Here is a 25587-nt window from a genome sequence, read left to right on the forward strand (position 1 = left end):
CTTGTTTGCTGTGACATAATAAAATAATTATAATACTGTAATAATAATAAGTTTATTTACACCCCGCCTCCATCTCCCCCAAAGGGGACTCGGGGCAGCTCACAGATAATACCAGATAAAAACAATAACAATATACAATACATCAATGAGCAAGAACATATGCAAATTATAAAATTTAAACATTAACCTCTAGATATAAAACACACTTAATAAAACATGGAATTAAAACAACGGGGTTATGATAATATCCTAAATGAAGTGCACATTATAAAAATTGTAAACTCAAGGCATCCTCAGAGGTTGTGAGGTCTGTTGGAAACTAGGCAAGTGCAGTTTATATATCTGTGGAATAATGTCCAGGATGGAAGAAAGAACTCCTGTCTGCTTAAGGCAATGTGAATGTTGCAATTGGCCAGCTTGTATAGCATTGAATGGCCTTGCAGCTTCAAAGCCTGGCTGCTTCCTGCCAGTATTAAAAAACTAAAATCAGTGCAGTAAATAAAGAACAACACTCTGAAAACAGAGGAATTCCAGACATGACTCAATCAGGGCCAGGTAACCCCCAACAAAGGATTCCCCAGGCAGGAAGCAGCCAGATCTTGAAGATGCAAGACTATTCAATGCTAATGTGTATATTTTTACAAATGTTTAATGTATTTAATTTTAACTGATTGAATTGTCTGTAATATTTTTATATTATGTTTTATTGTAAGCCGCCCTATGGGTGAGAAGGGCAGTATATAAGTATTGTTATAAATAAATAATCAAGGTGGCCAATTGAAACATCCACACCTGCCTCAAACAGACAAGAGTTCTTTCTCCCACCCTGGACATTATTCCACAGATATATAAACCCCACTTGCCAGTTTCCAACACCTCACAACCTCTGAGGATGCCTGCCATAGATGTCGGGAAAACATCAGGAGAGAATGCTTCTGGAACATGGCCATCCAGCCAGGAAAACTCACAGCAACCCAGTGATTCTGGCCATGAAAGCCTTCGACAACACATTAAATTAAAAAGGTAAAGGTTTCCCCTGATGTTAAGTCCAGTCATGTCTGACTCTGTGGGTTGGTGCTCATCTCCATTTCTAAGCCGAAGAGCCGGCGTTGTCCGTAGACACCTCCAAGGTCATGTGGCCACTGGCATGACTGCATGGAGCGCCGTTACCTTCCCGCCGGAGCGGTACCTATTGATCTACTCACATTGGCATATTTTCGAACTGCTAGGTTGGCAGGAGCTGGAGCTAACAGCGGGTGCTCCCGCCGCTCCCGGGGTTTGAACCTGGGACCTTTCGGTCTGCAGCTCAGTGCTTTAATGCATTTTGCCACCGGGGCTCCACATTAAATTAGACTATATATATATATATTCATTTAGACTTTTATCATTGTAAGAAATCCAATGGCTGTTGTGCAGTTAGCATTAAAGTTGTATTGTTTGGCATACATATAACATTTTTGTTTGCTATGTAATTAAAAGTGCTCTGGATAGAAGCCGCGTGTTGCTGCATGCCAGGGTCCCTGAATCAGAGAGCAACTTTGATACTGGGAAGTTATTTTGCTGAGTTCCCTGGAATGTGCTCTTTGGGAAGGGAGTATAATATTCCAGCTGCCTGTGTCTCTTAACCCCAGTAAGCAAACGGGGAGTCGGGAAGAGTGTCAAGCAGAAACTATCTCACCTTGATGTAAACAGCACGGAATCGCCTTTTAAGGTCTAAATGGTATGTTTTTGGAGAGAGAGCTGAACATTCCTGTGTTGTAGATTGCCACAGGAGCCCATAGCTGGTGTGGTCTGGAGGAATGTGATGCAGTCACCGTGTTGAAGCTAAACAGGTCCAGATCTAGTTGGTGCTCTTTGGGGAGCGGGGTGGGTGGGCGGAAAAACACTGTGTTTAAGTTCCTGCTATTGGTTGTGGGTGGAGTTGAGATCTTCATTCAGCTGTAGTAGGGCTGATGGACACATTTCCCCCTGTTCGTCACACTTGCCACTGGACCAGTTGGGTCTCCAAAGGGTGCTTCCCAATGGTTTGTCTTCATCCTAGAAATAGGTGACTAGTGGAGTCCATAAAGAGGGTTCGGTCCTGGGCCCAGAACTGTTCAACATCTTTACTAATGACTTAGATCAGGGGTCCCCAAACTAAGGCCCGGGGGCCGGATGCGGCCCTCCGAGGTCATTTACCTGGCCCCCGCCCTCAGTTTTATAATATATTGTATATACATATATTGTATTACATTATAATATTATCAATATTATAACACTAATAATAATACCATATAATAATATTAATTATATATTCTATATTACATATAATATTGCTAATAATATTACAGTATTGTGGTATAGTTCAATATAGTAATATATAATGCTAATATTGTGCTATGCTAATAATATAATATATTGTATGTGCATATAATTTGTAAGCCACTCTGAGTCCCCTTTGGGGTGAGAAGGGTGTGATACAAATGTAGTAAATAAATGCAGTAAATAAATAAATAAAAAATAAATACATTTTAGACTTAGGCTTGCCCAAAGTCTGAAATGTCTTGAAGACACAACAACAACAACAACAACAACAACAATCCTAATTAACTTGACTATCTCATTGGCCAGAAGCAGGAGCAAACTTCCCATTGAAATCCTGATAAATGTATGTTGGTTAAAATTGTTTTTATTTTTAAATATTGTATTGTTCTTTCGTTGTTGTTGTTGTTGTTGTTGTTGTTGTTGCACTACAAATAAGACATGTGCAGTGTGCATCGGAATTTGTTCATATTTTTTTTCCAAATGATAATCCGGCCCCTCAACAGTCTGAAGGATTGTGGACCGGCCCTCGGCTTAAAAAGTTTGAGGACCCCTGACTTAGATGAACATTTAGAAGGCATACTTATCAAGATGACACCAAATTAGGAGGAACAAAGATAATGGAAAAAGAATGGGAGGAGATATGGAAAACAAGACAATTAAAAAACATGTCAATTAGAACAAAATAAAATTATTATAAACTACAGTAGAGTCTCACTTATCCAACATAAACGGGCCGGCAGAATGTTGGATAAGCGAATATGTTGGATAATAAGGAGAGATTAAGGAAAAGCCTATTAAATATCAAATTAGGTTATGATTTTACAAATTAAGCACCAAAACATCATGTTATACAACAAATTTGACAGAAAAAGTAGTTCAATACACAGTAATGCTAGATAGTAATTACTGTATTTACGAATTTAGCACCAAAATATCATGATGTATTGAAAGCATTGACTACAAAAATGCGTTGGATAATCCAGAATGTTGGATAAGTGAGACTCTACAGTAATTTGGAAGTGGTATTTAACACCGAGAAGGTCAAATATAATGAATAAGAATAATAATGAAAAATGCTGGCGGCGGTGCCAGGAAATTGGAACCTACATGCATATGTGGTGGGATTGTAAACATGTAAAAGATTTTTGGGAATTGGTTATAAGGGAAATAGAAAATATTGTGAATATAAAAATTAGAAGGAATCCAGTGGAAATATTACTTTTAATTATAAAAGAAGATGAGAAAGAAAAGAGGGAAATGTTTTAAATAGATATGCTATTAACAGCAGCTAGAATACTAATTGCAAAATATTGGAAAGGAGAAATGAAAATATAAATTAATCAATGGTATAAAGAAGTTTGGAGAATGGCACTGAATGACAAGCTAACATCAAATTTAAAAGTAAAGAAGGGACTATGGAAAAAAATGACTTCGAAGGTATTTGGAGAAAATTTCTAGAAAAATATTTGGAAAAAGAAGATGGGAATTTACCTCCAAATGAAGAATTGAACTTTTGGTGGGACTTCAGAAGAAGAGATGGCTCTGGAGAAGGGGAGCACAGGGGTGAATGTAAATAAAAGAGGGGGAAATGTATAGAATATGTATATTTAACTGTAACTTTTTCTCAAATAATAATAACAATAAAAAATAAAATAAAAATAAAAATGGAAATAGGTGACTAGTGGGGTGCCATAAAGAGGGTTCGGTCCTGGGCCGACATCTTTAATAATGACTTAGATGGAGGTTTAGAAGTCATACTTATCAAGATGACACCAAATTAGGAAGGATAGTTAATACTCCAGAGGACAGGATCAGAATTCAAAATGATCTTAAGAAATGAAAGAGCTGGGCCAATACTAAGAAAATGCATTTCAACAAGGACAAATGTAAGATACTACACTTAGGCAGAAAAAAATGAAATGTAAAGATACAGAATGAGTGCCGCCTGGCTCGACAACAACAGTCCATGTGAAAAAGATCTTGAAGTCTTTATGGACAACAAGCTGAACATGTTCCAACAGTGTAATGCAGCAGCTACAAAAGCCAATGGGATTTTAGGCTGTATCAAAAGGAGTTTAGTGTCTAGATCGAGCCTCTCTATTGTGCTTTTGTCAGACCTTATCTGGAATACTGTGTCCAATTCTGGACACCACTGTTCAAAATACAGTAGAGTCTCACTTATCCAAGACTCGCTTATCCAAGGTTCTGGATTATCCAATGCATTTTTGTAGTCAATGTTTTCAATATATCGTGATATTTTGGTGCTAAATTCGTAAATACAGTAATTACAACATAACATTACTGCGTATTGAACTACTTTTTCTGTCAAATTTCTTGTATAACATGATGTTTTGGTGCTTCATTTGTAAAATCATAACCTAATTTGATGTTTAATAGGCTTTTCCTTAATTTCTCCTTAATATCCAACATATTCGCTTATCTAAGGTTCTGCCGGCCCATTTAGCTTGGATAAGTGAGACTCTACTGTACATACTGACTCTAAGCTGGAAGGTGTCGAGAGAAAGAGGGTGACTAAAATGATCGAATACTATGAATCCCTATGAGGAGCGGCTTAAAGAGCTGGGTCTGTTTAGCCTGCAGAGGATGAGGTTGAGATGAGACATGATAACCATGTATATATGAATATATAAAAGGATGCCTGAAGGAAGAAGGAGCAGGCTTGTTTTCTGCTGCCCTGGAAACTAGTAGGACTCAGAGCAATGGGTTCAAATGATAGGAAAGGAAATTCCAGCTCAATATTAGGAAGAACTTCCTGACTGTACGAGCTGTTCAACAGTGGAACTCTCTGCCTTGGAGTGTGGTGGAAGCGCCTTCATTGGATGCTTTTAAACAGAGGCTGGATGGGTTGTTGTATGTTTTCCAGGCTGTATGGCCATGTTCCAGAAGTATTCTCTCCTGACGTTTCGCCCACATCTATGGCAGGCATCCTCAGAGGTTGTGAGGCATGGAGAAAACTAAGCAAGACTTTCCACAGATATATATAAACCTTCCTTGCTTAGTTTCTCCATATCTGCTAGCGAACAATCAAGGTCGTCCAAGAAAACAAACGGACTGGGAAATGATTAAAAAATACTTAAAAGAGGAAAAAATGAAGATTTTAATCTGAGATCTAAGAAAATCAGAATATATACAAAACCTCATAACAGGAGAAAAGGAATGATCTGGGTTATCAGGATGAATTCAAGAACTCAGGAAAGGGGGAAAAGATGAGAACCAAAGACACCATGCAATACAGTAGAGTCTCGCTTATCCAACATAAACGGGCCGGCAGAATGTTGGATAAGCGAACATGTTGGATAATCAGGAGGGATTGAGGAAAAGCCTATTAAACATCAAATTAGGTTATGATTTTACAAATTAAGCACCCAAACATCATGTTATACAACAAATTTGACAGAAAAGGTAGTTCAATATGCAGTAATGCTATGTAGTAATTACTGTATTTACGAATTTAGCACCAAAATATCACGATGTATTGAAAACATTGACTACAAAAATGTGTTGGATAATCCAGAACGTTGGATAAGCAAATGTTGGATAAGTGAGACTCTACTGTAGTTGGAAGTTTATTTTATATTTTACATTTTTTTGGCTTTTTCTCTTTCTTTTTTTGGTTTATTCAATTTTTACCCCTCTTCTTTTTTTTCTTTCCCTTCTAATTTTTTTCTTCCTTTTTTTCTTTCTCTTCTCTCAATTCTGTAATTTATTTTATTGTATGCTTTTGTCTGTGTTTATGTTGAAAGGGACACTAATAAAAATTTATTTAAGAAAAAAGAAAAGAAAACATACAACAACCCTGTGATCCCGGCCATTAAAGCCTTTGACAACACCGAGGCTGGATGGCCGTCTGTCAGGGGTGCTTTGATTGTGCTTTTTCTGCATGGCAAGGGCTTGGACTAGATGGCTCGTTGGGTCTCTTCCAACTCTGTAATTCTAAGTCTTCTTTCTCCCTGATGCAGAGACAGCTTCTGCCAACCCAGCAGTTTGAAAACATGCAAATGTGGGTAGATCAATAGGTACTGCTCTGGCAGGAAGGTAATGGCACTCCATGTAGTCATGCCGGCCACGTAACCTTGGAGGTGTCTATGGTAAACGCCGTCTCTTCGACTTTGAAATGGAGATGAGCACTAACTCCCAGAGTCAGACATGGCTAGACTTAATGTCAGGGGAAATCTATATATATAAAAGGCTTTTGGCATCACGGAGACTCACAAAACAACAAAACCCAACACCCGCCAAACTCTAAAATTGGCAACACAATCCATCATCCCTGCCTCCAGTAAGATACAACACAATCACACAAAAAACACAATCACAACACCAAAAAAAGGCCAGAACCCACAACAGGCAATGTGCCATGCTTTCTATATTTTGTAATATATATATAAAATACAAAATAATAAATACAGCCAGACATTGGAGCTGCAAGGATATTCAGTGCAATTCAACCACACCAATAAAAGATTAACATTTGTAAAAGGTGACCAGGCTTTGAAACAGTGATACTACTCTGAAGCTGACCAACCAAAGATTTCCCCTAGGTAGCAAGCACCCAGGCTTTGAACCACCGAGACTATTCATTACCATTCTACCACCCCAAAAAAACATTCCCCTAAAAGGCAACTACCTAACCTTCCAAGTCGCAAGCCTATTCCTTTCTATTCCACCTCACCAAACAAGGATTCACATAAGAAAATGACCAGGCTTTCAGGCTACAAAGCTATTCACTGTTATTCCACCTACCTAACAAAGAATTCCCATACGCCACAGCAACGCGTGGCCGGGCACAGCTAGTATTTACTAAATATATATGTGTGTTTGAACCCTTGGCTCAGGAGGCAACCTAACAGAAAGCGTCTTCATTGGGGAACGAGTGTTGTTCACTTCCACTTATGTCAAACATAACTGTAATGCGAAGTTGCCCACTTTGCTTTTCCTAAGCACTTCCTGGCATTGGCAAACCCATGGGAGAGAAACCTGCTCCCTGAGTAAAGCTTTTCCTCTGCCTTAGGAATGGGAAAACAGGTGCCCAGGAGAAGAGCCAGTCCCCCATGTCGTTCTCCGCAGGACCTATAATTTTGTCCTTTTTTTCTGTCCCCCTGGGCTGTTTTGGGAGAGGTCTTTTATTAGCCATGAAACTGGATCTTCCAGTTTACTCTTTTTTTTTTAAAAAAAAAGTCTTTCTTGTACCTAAAAGATCTGGGGAGTTGGAAACCCCTGCCTGCCCACTTTAGGTTCTTTTAGTGCAAATTACCGTATATACTCGAGTATAAGCTGACCCAAATATAAGCCGAGGCACCTAATTTTACCACAAAAAAACTGGGAAAACATTGACTCCAGTATAAGCTGAGAGTGGTAAATTTCAGAAATAAAAACAGATACCAATAAAATTACATTAATTGAGGCTAATTTAACTAATTTACAACATCATAAAAACTGCCAGCAAAACACGAGGAAAGGAATGAGGAAGTACAGCCACTAGTGGACAGTGAAGCAACAGCTCCCCCTGTGGCCGGAATCATGAAGCTGGAAAAAAAAAGTTAAATGCCTCTGTGTCTGTCTATATATGTTGTTTGTCTGTTGGCATTGAATGTTTGCCATATATGTGTTCATTGTAATCCGCCCTGAGTCCCCTTCGGGGTGAGAAGGGCGGAATATAAATACTGTAAATAAAAGAAATAAAATCAGTAGGTTAAATGTTTTTGAATACAGTAGGTTTAAGGTAAAGGTTTTCCCCTGACGTTAAGTCCAGTCGTGACCAACTTAGGGGGTTGGTGCTTATCTCCATTTCTAAGCCGAAGAGCTGGTGTTGTCCGGCATGTGGCCGGCATGACTGCATGGAGCGCCCTTACCTTTCTGCCGGAGCGGTACCTATTGATCTACTCACATTGGCATGTTTTCAAACTGCTAGGTTGGCAGGAGCTGGAGCTTACCGTTAGCATTAAAGTTGTATTGTTTGGCATACATTGTTTGGCATGACTGCATGGAGCACCGTTACCTTCCCGCCAGAGCGGTACCTATTGATCTACTCACATTGGCATGTTTTCAAATTGCTAGGTTGGCAGGAGCTGGGGCTAACAGCAGGCGCTCATTCCGCTCCCAGGATTTGAACATGGGACCTTTCGGTCTGCAAGTTCAGCAGCTCAGCGCTTTAACACACTGCGCCACCACCAGTATACACCAGTATACAGTATACACTTATCCAACATTTGCTTATCCAGCGTTCTGGATTATCCAACGCTTTTTTGTAGTCAATGTTTTCAATACATCGTGATATTTTGGTGCTAAATTCGTAAATACAGTAATTACTATGTAGCATTACTGTGTACTGAACTACTTTTTCTGTCAAATTTGTTGTATAACATGATGTTTTGGTGCTTAATTTGTAAAATCATAACCAAATTTGGTGTTTAATAGGCTTCTCCTTAATCTCTCCTTATTATCCAACATATTTGGTTTTCCAATGTTCTGCCAGCCCGTTTATGTTGGATAAGTGAGACTCTACTGTATTTACAAAAAGCTCTAATTTAAGATAAGATTGTCCAACTCTGATTAAATCATTATTCTCATCTTCTTCAATGTAAATGTGCTTATGTATCCTTTTAATAATAATAGAGTAAAATAATACATATAATAATAATAATAAGATCAGAGTGAAATAATAAATGTAATAATAATGGGCCCCTGGTGGTGGCGCAGTGTGTGAAAGCGCTGAGCTGCTGAACTTGCAGACCGAAAGGTCCCAGGTTCAAATCCCGGGAGCGGAGTGAGCACCCGCTGTTAGCTCTAGCTTCTGCCAACCTAGCGGTTCGAAAACATGCAAATGTGAGTAGATCAATAGGTACCGCTCCGGCGGGAAGGTAACAGTGCTCCATGCAGTCATACCAGCCACATGACTTTGGAGGTGTCTATGGACAATGCCGGCTCTTGGGCTTAGAAATGGAGATGAGCACCACACCCCAGAGTCAGACATGACTGGACTTAACCTCAGGGGAAAACCTTTACCTTTACCCTATAATAATAATAATAATAATAATAATAAAAATAGAGTAAAATAAATGTAATGGTAGCAACAATAATAGAGAAAAATAATAAATGTAATACAGTAGAGTCTCACTTATCCAAGCCTCGCTTATCCAAGCTTCTGGATTATCCAAGCCATTTTTGTAGTCAATGTTTTCAATATATCGTGATATTTTGGTGCTAAATTCGTAAATACAGTAATTACTACATAACATTACTGCATATTGAACTACTTTTTCTCTCAAATTTGTTGTATAACATGATGTTTTGGTGCTTAATTTGTAAAATCATAACCTAATTTGATGTTTCCCATGATTTGGAATATTCTGCACTTTGGCCTAGATCTGTGTATTAGTCTCCTGTTTTTAACATTTTATGCTGTATGTTGATCTTATTGACTGTTTTATTGATGCTGATGTTTTTATTCTTGGGATTTTTGTTTTATTGTTTTGGTGTTGTTATTATATTGTTGTATGGGGCAAGGCCCCATGTAAGCCGCCCCGAGTCCCTTCGGGGAGATGGGGCGGGGTATAAAAATAAAGTTATTATTATTATTATTATTATTATTATTATTATTATTTAATAGGTTTTTCCTTAATCCCTCCTTATTATCCAAGATATTCGCTTATCCAAGCTTCTGCCGGCCCGTTTAGCTTGGATAAGTGAGACTCTACTGTAATACCAATAATAATAGAGAAAAATAATAAATGTACCATATATTCTGGAGCATAAGCTGACCCAAATATAAGCCAACCAGGACCCTCACCCGAGTATAAGCCGAGGGGGGCTTTTTCAGTCTTCAAAAACGGGCTGACAAACTAGGCTTATACTCGAGTATATACAGTAACTTCTTTTGACTAAAAGAGAGAAAAGAATTGTTCCTCAATTGTGAGAAGGGGGTCTTGATTGAATGACAAGTGTTGTCGGCAGATGACATCAGCCAGCCCAAGGTCTCTGTTGAGGCAAAGGTTATTTTGCCGCTTCCCCTCTCGGAAAAGTAAGCCTGACTCACACACACATGAGGAATATTCTTGGAATGCATATGTTGCAAGCGAGCATATTTCTTCAGGAGCCGGCTGTCTGTCTTCGGGAGTTATGGGGAGGGGCCGGGGTGGAGTTATGTGCCCTGTATTTACCTAGTTTCAGGTGCTGGGCTTTCATTCTCGGTCGAAAATGGGGGTGGTGCCTTCCTAACTCGGCGGTGCTTCCTTTCCAAATTGCAGGCAGTGCCTGGCGGTCCGGAGAGAGCGGCGTGGTGTTAACGTCGGTCAGGATGTACCGGAAGCATCCGGATCCTCAGGCTCAGGTGTCCCTTAGCTTGGAGCTGGGCAACAAGACGACCCCGAAGGTGGACAGATGGGGCGAGGCCGGCTCCCCGACGGACCCTGCCCCCCACCCGCTGAGCTTCCTTCCCACCAGCGGAAGGCTCCTCAAATCCGAATCGGAGGACTCCGGCGTGGAGATGGCTAGCAATGACCACTCGCCGTCGAGCCCCGTGGGCTCCGAGGAAAGCTTCTCCTTGGATGGTTTCCAACCAGCGGTAGAAGATTCTCCACCTCCAGTTTCTCTCGAAGAAAAAGGACCGGGGGTACAGAACCCTATCCAGGATTGCACTTACCTCCGGAGTCTCTCGGTCAGTAGAAAATTGGCACAAGTGGTCCAACGATCTCAGAAGCATCGCTTGCCCGGTCAGCGGCCTCGCAGCCTCGTGGACTTGGAGCAGATGAAGTCCTTTCACTTGCCCCAGCTGGCCAGTGTTGATGGGATTGTTGACATGGCCAACGGAGATGATCGGGAAATATTTGGCTGCAAAACCTTGGAAGAGCACAGCATAGAGGAACAGGTATGTAGTAGAAGGGAACAGACCCCACTTATTACCATTTGGCAAAGCTTGGCTTTCTCCAGAATCTTTTTCAGTGGATTTCCCCCCTTGCCTTCTGTTTTTACCACCATATTTGAGGATTTATTTATTGACAGTATTTATATTCCGCCCTTCTCACCCCGAAGGGCGGATCACATTATATACACATAGGGCAAACATTCAATGCCCATATACACATAGAACCAAGACAGAGACAGACACAGAGGTAATTTAACCTTTTTTAAAAAAACAAATACTTTTTATTAAAGGTTTTCTAAATATATATACAACGAAAGAGTGGGAACATTATTTATAGAAAAGTTTAAGAAAGAAGGAGAAAGAAAGAGAAAAAGAGAAGAGAAAAAAAAAATAATGAAAAAAAAAAGTTACGAGCTTCCGTTCATCTCTTATTCCTGTCCCTTATTCTTCAAATCTGTTTATCGGTTCTCTCCCTTTTGTTTAGAAAGTCTTTGGATTTATTTTTTCTCTTAAGGATTGTACGTCGTCTTCATATATTCTTCAAATGATGACCAGTCAGTCTTTTTTACTCCCTTGCCAGTATTCTTTTTCAATATAAATGTTAATTGATCCATATCTTTTATTTCCCATACTTTGTTTAACCAGTCCTCTCTCTCAGGACTATTTTCCAACTTCCACATCTTTGCATGCGCCATTCTTGCTGCGCAATTTAACCTTCTCCTGAGGGGATGTTCGATTCTGGTCACAGGGGGGAGCAGCTGCTTCATCATCTACTGTGACGGCACTTCCTCATTCCAACATCGTAAATTAGATAAATTTGCCTCCCCACTTTATAAGTGGTACCTTATTTCCTACTTGATAGATGCAACTATCTTTTGGGTTGCTAAGTCAGCAATGAGCAGGGGCTATTATTATTATTTTTTAATTGACGGGTGCTCACCCACCACGGGCTGGCCTCGAACTCATGACCTCATGGTCAGAGTGATTTATTGCAGCAGCCTGCGCCACAGCTTATATGGAATGCAGTAGAGTCTCACTTATCCAACATAAACGGGCCGGCAGAACGTTGGATAAGCGAATATGTTGGATAATAAGGAGAGATGAAGGAGAAGCCTATTCAACATCAAATTAGGTTATGATTTTACAAATTAAGCATCAAAACATCATGATGTACAACAAATTTGACAGAAAAAGCAGTTCAATATGCAGTAATGCTATGTAGCAATTACTGTATTTATGAATTTAGCACCAAAAAATCACGATATATTGAAAACATTGACTAAAAAATGCGTTGGATAATCCAGAATGTTGGATAAGTGAATGTTGGATAAGTGGGACTCTACTGTACTTTTAAGGTTACTGGAGTGAAAACTAGAGGTGACTCATGCACTTTTCATGGACGACAATTCAGAAGGCGATGCTTGATAAGCAGACTTTGTTGAACCTCCTTCTTCTATACAATTAAAGATGCACAAAGTCCCCTTGACTTTGATGTGTTGTCGAAGGCTTTCATGGCCGGAATCACTGTGTTGCTGTGAGTTTTCCCGTCTGCAAGGCCATGTTCCAGAAGCATTCTCTCCTGATGTTTCGCCCACATCTACGGCAGGCATCTTCAGAGGTTGTGAGGTTTGTTGGAAACTAGGCAAGTAGGGTTTATATATCTGTGGAATGACCAGGGTGGCAGAAAGAACGCTTGCCTGTTTGAGGCAAGTGTGAATGGTGCAATTGGCCAAATTGATTAGCATTGTATGGCCTTGCAGCTTTGACGCCTGGCTGTTTTCTGCCTGGGGAGAATCCTTTGTTGGATGGTATTAGCTCAAGTCTAACCTGACATTGGAGCCCCCGGTGGCGTAGTAGGTTAAAGCCTTGTGACTTGAAAGTTGGATTGCTGACCTGAAGGCTGCCAGGTTCGAATCCCATCCGGGGAGAGCGCTGATGAGCTCCCTCTATCAGCTCCAGCTCCATGCAGGGACATGAGAGAAGCCTCCCACAAGGATGGTAAAAACATCCTGCCTGGGGGACTCCTTTGTTGGGAGGTGTTAGTTAGAATCATAGAATCCTAGAGTTGAAGAAACCTCATCAGATCATCCAGTCCAACCCCCTGCCAGAAGCAGGAAATCACATTCAAAGCACCCCTGACAGATGGCCATCCAGCCTCTGCTTAAAAGTTTCCAAAGATGGAGCCTTCTCACACTTCGGGGCAGAGAGTTCCACTACTGATCAGCTCTCACAGTGAGGAAGTTTTTCCTGATGTTCAGGTGGAATCTCCTTTACTGTAGATTTAAAGCCATTGTTCCGCGTCCTAGTCTCCAGGGCAGCAGAAAACAAGCTTGCTTTTATCATGTCTGGAATTTCGTTTCTTTTAGTGTTGTCCCTCAAATGAACACAATCTGGCTACCAGGATTAAAAAACTCTAAAATCAGAATGGTAAATAAAGAACAACACTAAAAAAAAATGGGAATTCAAGACAAGAAACAGGCAGGGCCAGTTAAACACTTCCCAACAAAGGAGGAATCAGCCAGGCTTCGAAGCTGAAACGCTATTCAGTGCTAATCAAGGTGGCCCCATTGCAACCCTTATACTTGCCTCAACAGACAATAGTCTTTCTCCCCACCTTGGTCATTCCACAGATATATAAACCCCACTTGCCTAGTTTCCAACAGACCTCACAACCTCTGAGGATGCCTGCCATAGATGTGGGTGAAACATCAGGAGAGAATGCTTCAGGAACATGGACATACAGTCCGGAAAACTCATAACAACCCCTTTGAGTTATTTATCTGGCAACCTCAGCTGGATGCAAAGAAGCCTGGGGTCTCCAAGGGGCTTTGCAGCTGAAAGAAGAGGCTCATCTTCTTCAATGTAAATGTGCTTATGTATCTTTTAATAATAATAGAGTAAAATAAATACATGTAATAATAATAATAGTCATCATCATCATCATCATCATCATAATCTATAATACAGGAAAATAATACATGTAATAATAAATAGAGTAAAATAATAAATGTAATAATAATAAAATCAGAGTGAAATAATAAATGTATTAATAATAATAATAATAACATTAGAGTAAAATAAATGTAATAGTAGCAACAATAATAGGGAAAAATAATAAATGAAATAATAACAATAATAATAGAGAAAAATAATAAATGTACCATATAATCTACCATATAATGTAGATCTACCAATAAATGTACCATATAATAAATGTACCATATAATGGCATGGAGGCAGTCATGCTCTCCTGCTGTGACCTAACTTATCCTCCTACTAGCTAGGCAGGGCAGTTTCAATGGGAAATAGTATTCATTCCCTCTTATGATGATATCTTGAGTAATTGCCTCTTGCTGGAATGCGGTGATCTCGCTGTCCTTTAATAACAGGGACACACATATATACAGACACATATATAAATGGACAAAATTCTCATCCCCTCCCCCTCTCTCTTTGGCAGTGAATTCAGGACTTGATTCATCCGAGTTCTAGTTACCTACATAGCTATTAGCACATCTAGTTAGGAACATAGGAAGCTGCTTTATTCTGAGTCAGATCTCATTCTGGGTCAGACTAGTATAATATCATATCCCTGATCAAGTGGTGACTCTCTGGGGTTTCACAAAGGAGTTTTCACAGTTATCTGGAGATGACGGGGCTGGAACCTGGGATTTCTTGCAACCAATCCAGGGGCAATTCCACTAAGGTTTGGTCCACTTCCCCTGCAAAAAAATACTGTATATACTCGAGTATAAGCCAGGTTTTTCAGCCTTTTTTTAAGACTGAAAAAGCCCCCCTCGGCTTATACTCGGGTGAGGGTCCTGATTGGCTTATATTTGGGTCAGCTTATACTTGAGATTATATGGTACATTTATTTTTTTCTCTATTATTGTTGCCACTACAGTAGAGTCTCACTTATCCAACACTCGCTTATCCAACGTTCTGGATTATCCAACACATTTTTGTAGTCAATGTTTACAATATATCGTGATATTTTGGTGCTAAATTCATAAATACAGTAATTACTACATAGCATTACTGCGTATTGAACTACTTTTTCTCCCAAATTTGTTGTCTAACATGATGTTTTGGGGCTTCATTTGTAAAATCATAACCTTATTTGATGGTTAATAGGCTTTTCCTTAATGCCTCCTTATTATCCAACATATTTGCTTATCCAACATTCTGTCGGCCCGTTTATGTTGGATAAGTGAGACCCTGCTGTATTACATTTATTTTACTCTATTATTAATATTAATATTAATACAGTAGAGTCTCGCTTATCCAACATTCTGGATTATCCAACGCATTTTTGGAGTCAATGTTTTCAATATATTGTGATATTTTGGTGCTAAATTCATAAATACAGTAATTACTACATACCATTACTGCATATAGAACTACTTTTTCTGCCAAATTTGTTGTCTAACATGATGTTTTGGTGCTTCATTTGTAAAATCATAACCTAATTTGATGTTTAATAGGCTTTTCCTTAATGCCTCCTTATTATCCAACATATTCACTTATCCAACATTCTGCCAGCCCGTTTATGTTGGATAAGTGAGACTCTACTGTACATGTATTATTTCACTCTGATCTTATTATTATTATTACATTTATTATTTTACTCAATTTATTATTACATTTATTATTTTACTCTATTATTATTATTATTACATTTATTATTTTACTCTATTATTATTAAAAGGATACATAAGCACATTTACATTAAAGAAGATGAGAATAATGATTTGATCAGAGTTGGACAGTCTTATCTTAAATTTGAGCTTTATGTAAATCTTCAAAAACATTTAACCTACCTATGCCTCAATTAATGTAATTTTATTGGTATCTATTTTTATTTCTGAAATTTACCACTCTCGGCTTATACTGGAGTCAATAAGCTATCCCAGTTTTTTGTGGTAAAATTAGATGCCTCGGCTTATATTCGGGTCGGCTTATACTCGAGTATATACGGTAAATTTCTAGCTCATACTGTTCTGAATTTAGGAACAGTTTAAAAGCGATGGTGGTAATATGTGTGGCTATGTGTGCCTTCACCTATCAACTTATGTTGACCCCATTAGTTTCTTGGTGTTTCTAGGGAAGGAGACGTGGTTTCACAAAATCACAAGTCGAACACTTCCCAAGCGTCTTGGACTGTGTGATGTATTTTCAGATGATGCGTGCAGATCCCAGTAGGGTGGCCTTTTGCAGTTGGCAGATCGTGATTTTGTCAATGTCTATTGTTTCCAAATGCCGGCTGAGATCTTTTGGCACGGCACCCAATGTGCCCATCACCACCGGGACCACCTGCACTGGTTTCTGCCAGAGTCTTTGAAGTTCGATCTTGAGGTCCTGAGAGCGGCTGAGTTTTTCCTGTTGTTTTTCGTCAATGCGACTGTCACCTGGGATGGCAACATCAATGATCCAAACCTTTTTCTTTTCCACAACTGTGATGTCTGGTGTGTTGTGTTCCAGAACTTTGTCTGTCTGGATTCGGAAGTTCCACAGTAGCTTTGCGTGCTCATTTTCCAATACTTTTGCAGGTTTGTGATCCCACCAGTTCTTTGCTGCTGGGAGGTGGTACTTGAGGCATAAGTTCCAATGAATCATTTGGGCCACATAGTTGTGCCTCTGTTTGTAGTCTGTCTGTGCGATTTTCTTACAGCAACTGAGGATATGATCAGTGGTGGTGGTAGTGGTGGTGGTTATTATTATTATTATTATTATTATTACTATTATTATTACATTGAGGCTTTATTTGTTCCCGTTTTTTATTTGTTGTTCGTTTTTTACTTCAAAATAAAATATGTGCAGTGTGCATGGGAATTTGTTCATAGTTTTTTAAAAAAACTATAGTCTGGCCCTCCAACGGTCTGAGGGACCATGAACTGGCCCCCTGTTTAAAAAGTTTGGGGACCCCTGGATTAGAGAGTTTGAGTGATGTGAAGTATTATAAAGGCCAGCCCTCCCATTGAGTGCTTGAGGCAACAGGTTTTGGGCATAATGAAAGGGCAGCAAATTGTTTACACGTCAGTCTGTTCTTGTATTTTTACTGCCAAGAATAGGGAGAGGTTCTTGCTGGATTTTCTATCTCATATGCCAAAATAACTTGGCTAGTGCTGAATACACTGCACGTTTGGGGAAGGAAGCATTTGGGAGAGGTATGCTATTTTTGCAAGTTTGTTCCTGCCAAATTGCATTTGGTAAGGTCCATTGGAAGCACAATGCCTCCAAAATCCGGAGAAGTCACTTTTTGGACCATTAACTCCCACAATCTGTTAGCCAGCATTAGCTATTAGCCAAGGGAACTAGATGATTGTGGGAAGCATACCTGATTCTTCCAAGTTCTTGATAGTAACCCATAATGGATGTAATACGGAAATTTCAAAAAGGGCTCAGGAAATAAATCAGGAAAATGCAAACTCTGTGCTTTGAAAATACACGCAGAGGAAATTAGAAATACGGATAGGCTTACCTTTCTCATGACTAAGAATAAAGGAATGAAAATAAAGGAAACCAACTACAAACAAGTAAATGAATATCTCATGTTAAAGAATAAAAAAATATTGATATGATAAGAACTATTTGTAAAAACAAAACTATGTACAAAAACAAAGGGGAAGAAAGGGAGAAAAGAAACAAGAATAGAACAGAAAAATAGAAAAGGAACAGACCTCAGGAAGATACCAGGAAGTCAAAACAACCAATAATTTTTCTATGTAACATCATTTCTCTATCCTGATAATTTTAACCTATGTTTATATTTCAATTTCTTCTTCGCCTATGCGCTCTCTCTCTCTCTCTCTCTATATATATATATAGAGTCTCACTTATCCAACATAAACGGGCCGGCAGAACTTTGGATAAGCGAATATGTTGGATAATAAGGAGGGATTAAGGAAAAGCCTATTACACATCAAATTAGGTTATGATTTTACAAATTAAACACCAAAACATCATGTTACACAACAAATTTGAGAGAAAAAGTAGTTCAATACGCAGTAATGCTATGTAGTAATTACTGTACTTACAAATTTACCCCCAAAATATCACGATGTATTGAAAACATTGACTACAAAAATGCGTTGGATAATCCAGAATGTTGGATAAGCGAGTGTTGGATAAGTGAGACTCTACTTTATATATATTCTTCTATATACTACAATTAAGTAACTATAACAATAATTTAAAAAAAATTAATTATTTTTTTCCAGAATATACACAATTTAGTGTAGGTAATGCACATAGCAAAATAGATACTCTTACTTGCAGTCTTAAATCTGTTCTATTTATGTCCCTTTTTCATATCTATATAATTAATCTTTTTCTTTTTTCTTTTTTGCTTTTCCTTTTTCTTCTTTATTACTATTATATTATTACTGTATTATAAAAGAAATCTTAATAAAAAGTATTTAAAAAAGAAAAGAATCATAGAATCATAGAATCATAGAAAATACACGCAGAGGAATTCAGAGCCAAGTGAATATTTATATTCATATTTTGCATGGATGTTAATATGCATGGATTGTGTAGCTATTAATGTTTTGCATGGGTATGACAATATTTATAGTGTGCTCATTCACTGAGGAAGGATGCTTACTGAAACCTTGGGTGGCAAGGTTAATGGGCTGATTCATGGTACAAAAGTAATGAGTAGGTTTTGAGTGATAGATTTATGAACGAAGTCTAAATCAAGGCTTTCTGAATAGTTATGTAAACCCTGGTTCATGTTTGCAAAGGATATCCGTAGGCAGAAAGGCTAGAACCTTTTGTTATGTATCTGTAGCAAGATTCTGGTTAAAACATGCAGGGTTTCAATTCAGAATAGTAGTACAGTGGAGTCTCACTTACCCAAGACTCGCTTATCCAACGTTCTGGATTATCCAACACATTTTTGTAGTCAATGTTTTCAATACATCGTGATATTTTGGTGCTAAATTCATAAATACAGTAATTACTACATAGCATTACTGCATATTTAACTACAGTAGTCTCACTTATCCAACATAAATGGGCCAGCAGAACGTTGGATAAGCGAATATGTTGGATAATAAGGAGGGATTAAGGAAAAGCCTATTACACATCAAATTAGGTTATGATTTTACAAATTAAGCACCAAAACATCATGTTATACAACAAATTTGACAGAAAAAGTAGTTCAATACACAGTAATGCTATGTAGTAAGTACTGTATATACGAATTTAGCACCAAAATATCACGATGTATTGAAAACATTGACTACAAAAATGCGTTGGATAATCCAGAACGTTGGATAAGCGAGACTCTACTGTACTTTTTTTTGGTCAAATTTGTTGTATAACATGATGTTTTGGTGCTTAATTTGTAAAATCATAACCTAATTTGATGTTTAATAGGCTTTTCCTTAGGTAAAGGTAAAGGTTTTCCCCTGACATTAAGTCCAGTCATGTCTGACTCTGGGGGTTGGTGCTCATCTCCATTTCTAAGCCGAAGAGCCGGCGTTGTCCATAGACACCTCCAAGGTCATGTGGCCTCCTTATTATCCAAAGTATTCGCTTATCCAACATTCTGCTGGCCCGTTTATGTTGGATAAGTGAGACTCTACTGTATTAACTTTTCAAACTTGTTGAAGTTATTTTGCCTTATTCCTTTTCTTCCCCCCCCCCCCCCCCATTTTAAGGATTACAGTCTTGTTTATATGGTAATGGAGCCACTGAGCTGTTGAACTTGCTGACTGAAAGGTCGGCGGTTCGAATCCGGGGAGCGGGGTGAGCTCCCGTGGTTAGCCCCAGCTTCTACCAAACTAGCAGTTTGAAAATATGCGAATAGTAGATCAACATGGCATGAGTAGATCAATAGGTACCACTCTGGCAGGAAGGTAACGTCATGCCATACAGTCATGCCGGCTACGTGAAATTGGAGATGTCTATGGACAACGCCGGCTCTTCAGCTTAGAAATGGAGATGAGCACCAACCCCTAGAGTCAGACTCGACTGGACTTAATGTCAGGGGGAAACCTTTTACCTATATAGTAATATATATGGTGGTTGTCTACTCCTCAAAAGTGTGAGGTATATATACTCACATGTTGTCTCTCTGCACAGCTGTCTTGCATTTGACACTGTTTTGACTATAGAAAGTGTTCTATCATACGGCTGGTGGGGCTCGCATCTGCTTGCTTGCTTCTCTTCTGATTCCTAATTCACTGTGTTTGGCTGCAAATGGTTAGATATCACAATGCCCTCTCATGTCCCCTTCTCTTAGGTGCCAGATGAGCCTTCACTTTCTATGCCTGGACAGGGTCTGCGATACCTGGAGCACATCTGCCAGATGCTGGAAAAGATTGCCCACCTCCAGCGGGCCAACATGCGGCTTCAGCATCAGCAGCAGATCATGGAGTGCAAGATCCGGGCTCAGAAACTGGAGAATGTAAGAGGAGACTGTAATTCTGAGACTAGGAATGAAATCCCATTGAAATGCATTGAAATGGGGCCACCGTGGCATTATGGTTTCGGTTTTGGGCAGTGACTCTGAATTCCCACTGAGCCAGGGAATTCATTGCATGACCCTGAACAAGTCACAAACTATTAGAGGCACTAGCATCTACACCAGGGGTCCCCAAACTATGGCCCGCGGGCCACATATGGCCCATCAAAGCCATTTATCCGGCCCCCACAGCACAAAGGCAGAAGGGGCTTGGACTTAATGACCCAAGGGTTCTCTTCCTCTCTTCCAACTCTCATTATTATTATTATTATTATTATTATTATTATTATTATTATTATTATTATTATTATTAACATTGAGTCTGGGAGGCCATCTATCAGGGGTGCTTTGCTTGTGCTTTTGGTGCACAAAGGCAGAAGGGGGTTGGACTTAATGGCCCAAGGGTTCTCTTCCTCTCTTCCAACTCTCATTATTATTATTATTATTATTATTATTATTATTATTATTATTATTATTATTAACATTGAGTCTGGGAGGCCATCTATCAGGGGTGCTTTGCTTGTGCTTTTGGTGCACAAAGGCAGAAGGGGGTTGGACTTAATGACCCAAGGGTTCTCTTCCTCTCTTCCAACTCTCATTATTATTATTATTATTATTATTATTATTATTATTATTATTATTATTAACATTGAGTCTGGGAGGCCATCTATCAGGGGTGCTTTGCTTGTGCTTTTGGTGCACAAAGGCAGAAGGGGGTTGGACTTAATGGCCCAAGGGTTCTCTTCCTCTCTTCCAACTCTCATTATTATTATTATTATTATTATTATTATTATTATTATTATTATTAACATTGAGTCTGGGAGGCCATCTATCAGGGGTGCTTTGCTTGTGCTTTTGGTGCACAAAGGCAGAAGGGGGTTGGACTTAATGGCCCAAGGGTTCTCTTCCTCTCTTCCAACTCTCATTATTATTATTATTATTATTATTATTATTATTATTATTATTATTATTATTAACATTGAGTCTGGGAGGCCATCTATCAGGGGTGCTTTGCTTGTGCTTTTGGTGCACAAAGGCAGAAGGGGGTTGGACTTAATGGCCCAAAGGGTCTCTTCCAACTCTTATTATTATTATTATTATTATCATTGCTTGGTGGCCAACTAGTCTGGCCCTCCAATAGTCTGAAGGATTGTGAACTGGCCCCCTGTTTAAAAAGTTTTGGGACCCCTGATCTACACTGTAAAATTAATGCAGTCTGACTCCACTTTAACTTCCATGGCTCAATGCTGTAGGATCATAGGAGTTGTAGTACTAAAGATTCTACAGGGTGTCCGTGCCTCACCAAGCTACAGCTCCCAGGATTCCACTGTATTGAGCCATGTAATTTAATGTGGCATCAAAATGCATTAATTCTGTAATGTAGATGCACCCTTCATTGCAGAAAAACTCATGATAGGAGTCACACACAACTACAAGAGGAGACTGCAGTCCTAAAACTATTTTTATTGGAAATTAAATCCCATTGAAATTCATTTTGTACGGGGAAGGGATTTTTTTAAAATGTAGGGAATTAGGGAAGATGGAAACAGACCAGTCTGTGGTATCACCAATCATCTTGGAGAGGATATCCGGGAGGAACAGTTTTGTTTATGTTTATATTTTTATGCCTTTTCCCAAAGATTGGGGAGTTATAGTCACAATCTTTCATTTCCCTCTCCCATGTTTATCCCTATCCTAGTATCTTGTCCCCACAAAAAACATTCAAGGTATGTTTAGGTGGACAGATAGTGTGCCTTTGCAGAACTTTGTTGCTAACCGGGATCTAAACCCCACTTTTTTTAGACATGTTAGCATCCCTCAGACTTTCCGGGAATGGCTTTTTTCCAACCCTGATGCCATTTTGTCTCATAGGAAGGCTTTTCAGAAGAAGCAGCTGAAGACTCTGAGCTGGTGGAGCCAGCAAATGCAGCAGCTTCGGAGATGGAGAAAGAACCGGATGGGGAAAATGACTCACCCGACTCCTGGCACCCACACCATTTCCGGGCACGTTCTGCTTCCGATACACGGATGCTACGGAGCCCAGCCCGAAACCATGGTAAGTGATCAATACTTGCCTGCTTTTGTGGTTCATAGACCCATAGAGTTAGAAATATGGGTGAAAATATGGAAGCTATGGATTTAGCAAACTCATCTTCTTGCATATAGAGCAATGCACATTTCTCAAACTCTTCAGTGGGGCGTAGTGAACACCGTTCTTTGAAAATGGTTTGGTTGCCGTTTTCACTTTCAACCCCAAAATGTTGAAAGGATAATCTGTTCCATGGGTGGGATTAGCCAAGCCCTGTCATGGATACATTACCACTGATTTTAATAATAATAATAATAATAATAATAATAATAATAATAATAATACAAGAAAACCGCACTACAAACTAGAGCTGATAGCTGGCACAACAAAACATTGCATAGAAAGTTCCTTGACAAAATTGAAGGAAAAATTGACAAGGAGAAGACCTGGCTATGGCTCACGAATGAAACACTGAAGGAGACAGAAGGCCTGATCCTTGCAGCCCAGGAGCAAGCCATCAGAACAAAGGCAATTAATGCCAAGATCAAAAAATCAGCTGATGACCAAAAATGCAGACTGTGCAAGGAAGCTGACGAAACCATAGATCATCTCCTCAGCTGCTGTAAGAAAATTGCACAGACAGACTACAAACAGAGGCACAACTATGTGCCCAAATGATTCATTGGAACTTATGCCTCAAGTACCACCTCCCAGCAGTAAAGAACTGGTGGGATCACAAACCTGCAAAAGTATTGGAAAATGAGCACGCAAAGATACTGTGGGACTTCCGAATCCAGACTGACAAAGTTCTGGAACACAACACACCAGACATCACAGTTGTGGAAAAGAAAAAGGTTTGGATCATTGATGTTGCCATCCCAGGTGACAGTCGCATTGACGAAAAACAACAGGAAAAACTCAGCCGCTATCAGGACCTCAAGATTGAACTTCAAAGACTCTGGCAGAAACCAGTGCAGGTGGTCCCAGTGGTGATGGGCACACTGGACGCCGTGCCAAGAGATCTCAGCCGGCATTTGGAAAATACATCACACAGTCCTAAACGCTTGGGAAGTGTTCGACTTGTGATACGAAATCCAGCATATCTATCTTGTTTAATGTTTATTTATTTATTGTTGCGTCAACCTATAGAGATTTATTAAATAAAAGTACAAATAATATTAAAACGTATGAGGAACTAAAACAAAAATTCCCTAATATTACTTGGTTACATTATATGCAAATCAAAGATTATTATAATCAAGATAAAAAATTAGGTTTTAGTTGGGAAGAGGTGACTTGGGATAGGATTTTAAAATTAGAAAAGAAAGTAATATCAAATATTTATAATATATTACTTACCTGGCGGACTGAAATGGAACAGGTTAAAAATTGTATGATAAAATAGGCCCAAAATTTAAGAAGACCAGATCAAATGAAAGAATGGGAACAAATGTGGAACAAAAAATTAAAATATACATATGCAATGGATTTGAAAGAGAATTGGATAAAAATGTTCCACAGATGGTATACTACACCGAAACAATTAGCTAAAATATATAAAATAGTTTCTGATAAGTGCTGGAAATGTAAAGAACAAGTTGGCTCCTTCTATCACATGTGGTGGACTTGCAAAGAAGCAACAAAGTTTTGGATGAAGATTCATGAAGAATCACAAAAGATTTTAAAAAGAACATTTATAAGAAAACCAGAGTATTATCTATTAGGATTTACAGATTTAGACTTACAATTGACGGAACAAGAAGATAAACTTTTTACTTATATTACAACTTCCGCTAGAATTGTTTTCGCTAGAGAATGGAAACAGGAATCAGCCCCACCAATTGAGGAGTGGGTGGAGAAGATCAGAGAAATAAAGGACATGGACAAATTGACTTTTTTGTTGAAGAAAAATACAGGCAAGATAATGAAAAGAACAAATTGGGATGATCTTCAGGACTATCTGGATAATTTGAGAAAATGAAGATTACGGGAGACAATTTTGCTATTTTTTTTTCTTAGCAAGAAAAAATATTACTGAATAATAAGAAAATATTATCCAAGAAGATGGAATGGAAGTCTTTTTTTTTCTCCACATTTTTTTTAGTGTGTGTTGGTATATTTTTGTAGAATGTAGACTTTTATCTTTCTCTCTTTTTCCTACTTTTCTATACCTTGGTTGTTCTCACTCTTTCGGTGTAATATAAAAAATTTAATAAATTTCTTTAAAATAATAATAATAATAATAATAATAATAATAATAATAATAATAATAATAATAGCTTTATTTTTGTATCCCGCCACCATCTCCCCAAGGGGACTCGGGGCAGCTCATATGGGGCAAAGATTTTCAGCTTTGGGAACATACACGTAGCTGCCTCATTTAATGTTAGACTATTGTTTATTTTAGTCCAGTATTTTTATTTGAGAACTGGGGGATAGATGCTTCTTGAGTTGTTTTGAGACACCTAATTGTTGGTCTCCACTTGCCTAGTGGCAAAAATCCAAGTTTCATTGCATAATTCAAAAAGTCACTTTTCCGAGTTCTGGGAACTTTCCAGTGTCTCAAAAATTGTTGCGTTGTGTTGTGCTAACAAAACTTCTCCTCTTCCAGCAGCAAACAAGGCCGACTACTCAAGGAAGTCAGCAACCCACTCCGCCAGCTCTCCCAACCTCCTGGATCAGTTGGATGGCGGCTCTCATACGTTACCAGCAAACATAAAGGTCAAGGTAAGTTGGGCAGTTGTGATAGGATAGTGACAACAATGTTCGTGTATAATTAGACTTTGGGGATAGATCTGTGTGTCGTCCCCCACTTTTTGGGAGAAGATACACACATTTACACCCAATGTGTTTTCAGTAAAATGACTAGCAATGCTTCAAAGTCCTGTATCTGTTGCT

The 25587-nt window shown here is 38.9% G+C and overlaps 1 protein-coding gene across 4 annotated transcripts in view; it reads left to right on the top strand.

Moving 5' to 3' along the window:
* cunh8orf58 (chromosome unknown C8orf58 homolog) overlaps nucleotides 1-25587 on the top strand; it is a 46318-nt gene that overhangs the window by 16124 nt on the left and 4607 nt on the right. For 3 of the 4 annotated variants that reach the window (XM_062961042.1, XM_008120161.3, XM_008120160.3), the window contains 4 exons: nucleotides 10572-11191; nucleotides 20439-20603; nucleotides 22533-22716; nucleotides 25301-25416. In XM_062961042.1, the coding sequence (XP_062817112.1) occupies nucleotides 10572-11191; nucleotides 20439-20603; nucleotides 22533-22716; nucleotides 25301-25416 (1085 nt within the window). The remainder of the gene's footprint in view (nucleotides 1-10571; nucleotides 11192-20438; nucleotides 20604-22532; nucleotides 22717-25300; nucleotides 25417-25587) is intronic. The other variant, XM_016997199.2, reaches the window with a different exon arrangement.

Source organism: Anolis carolinensis, unplaced genomic scaffold (genome assembly GCF_035594765.1).
Source record: "Anolis carolinensis isolate JA03-04 unplaced genomic scaffold, rAnoCar3.1.pri scaffold_8, whole genome shotgun sequence".
In the NCBI taxonomy this organism is placed as follows: domain Eukaryota; kingdom Metazoa; phylum Chordata; class Lepidosauria; order Squamata; family Dactyloidae; genus Anolis; species Anolis carolinensis.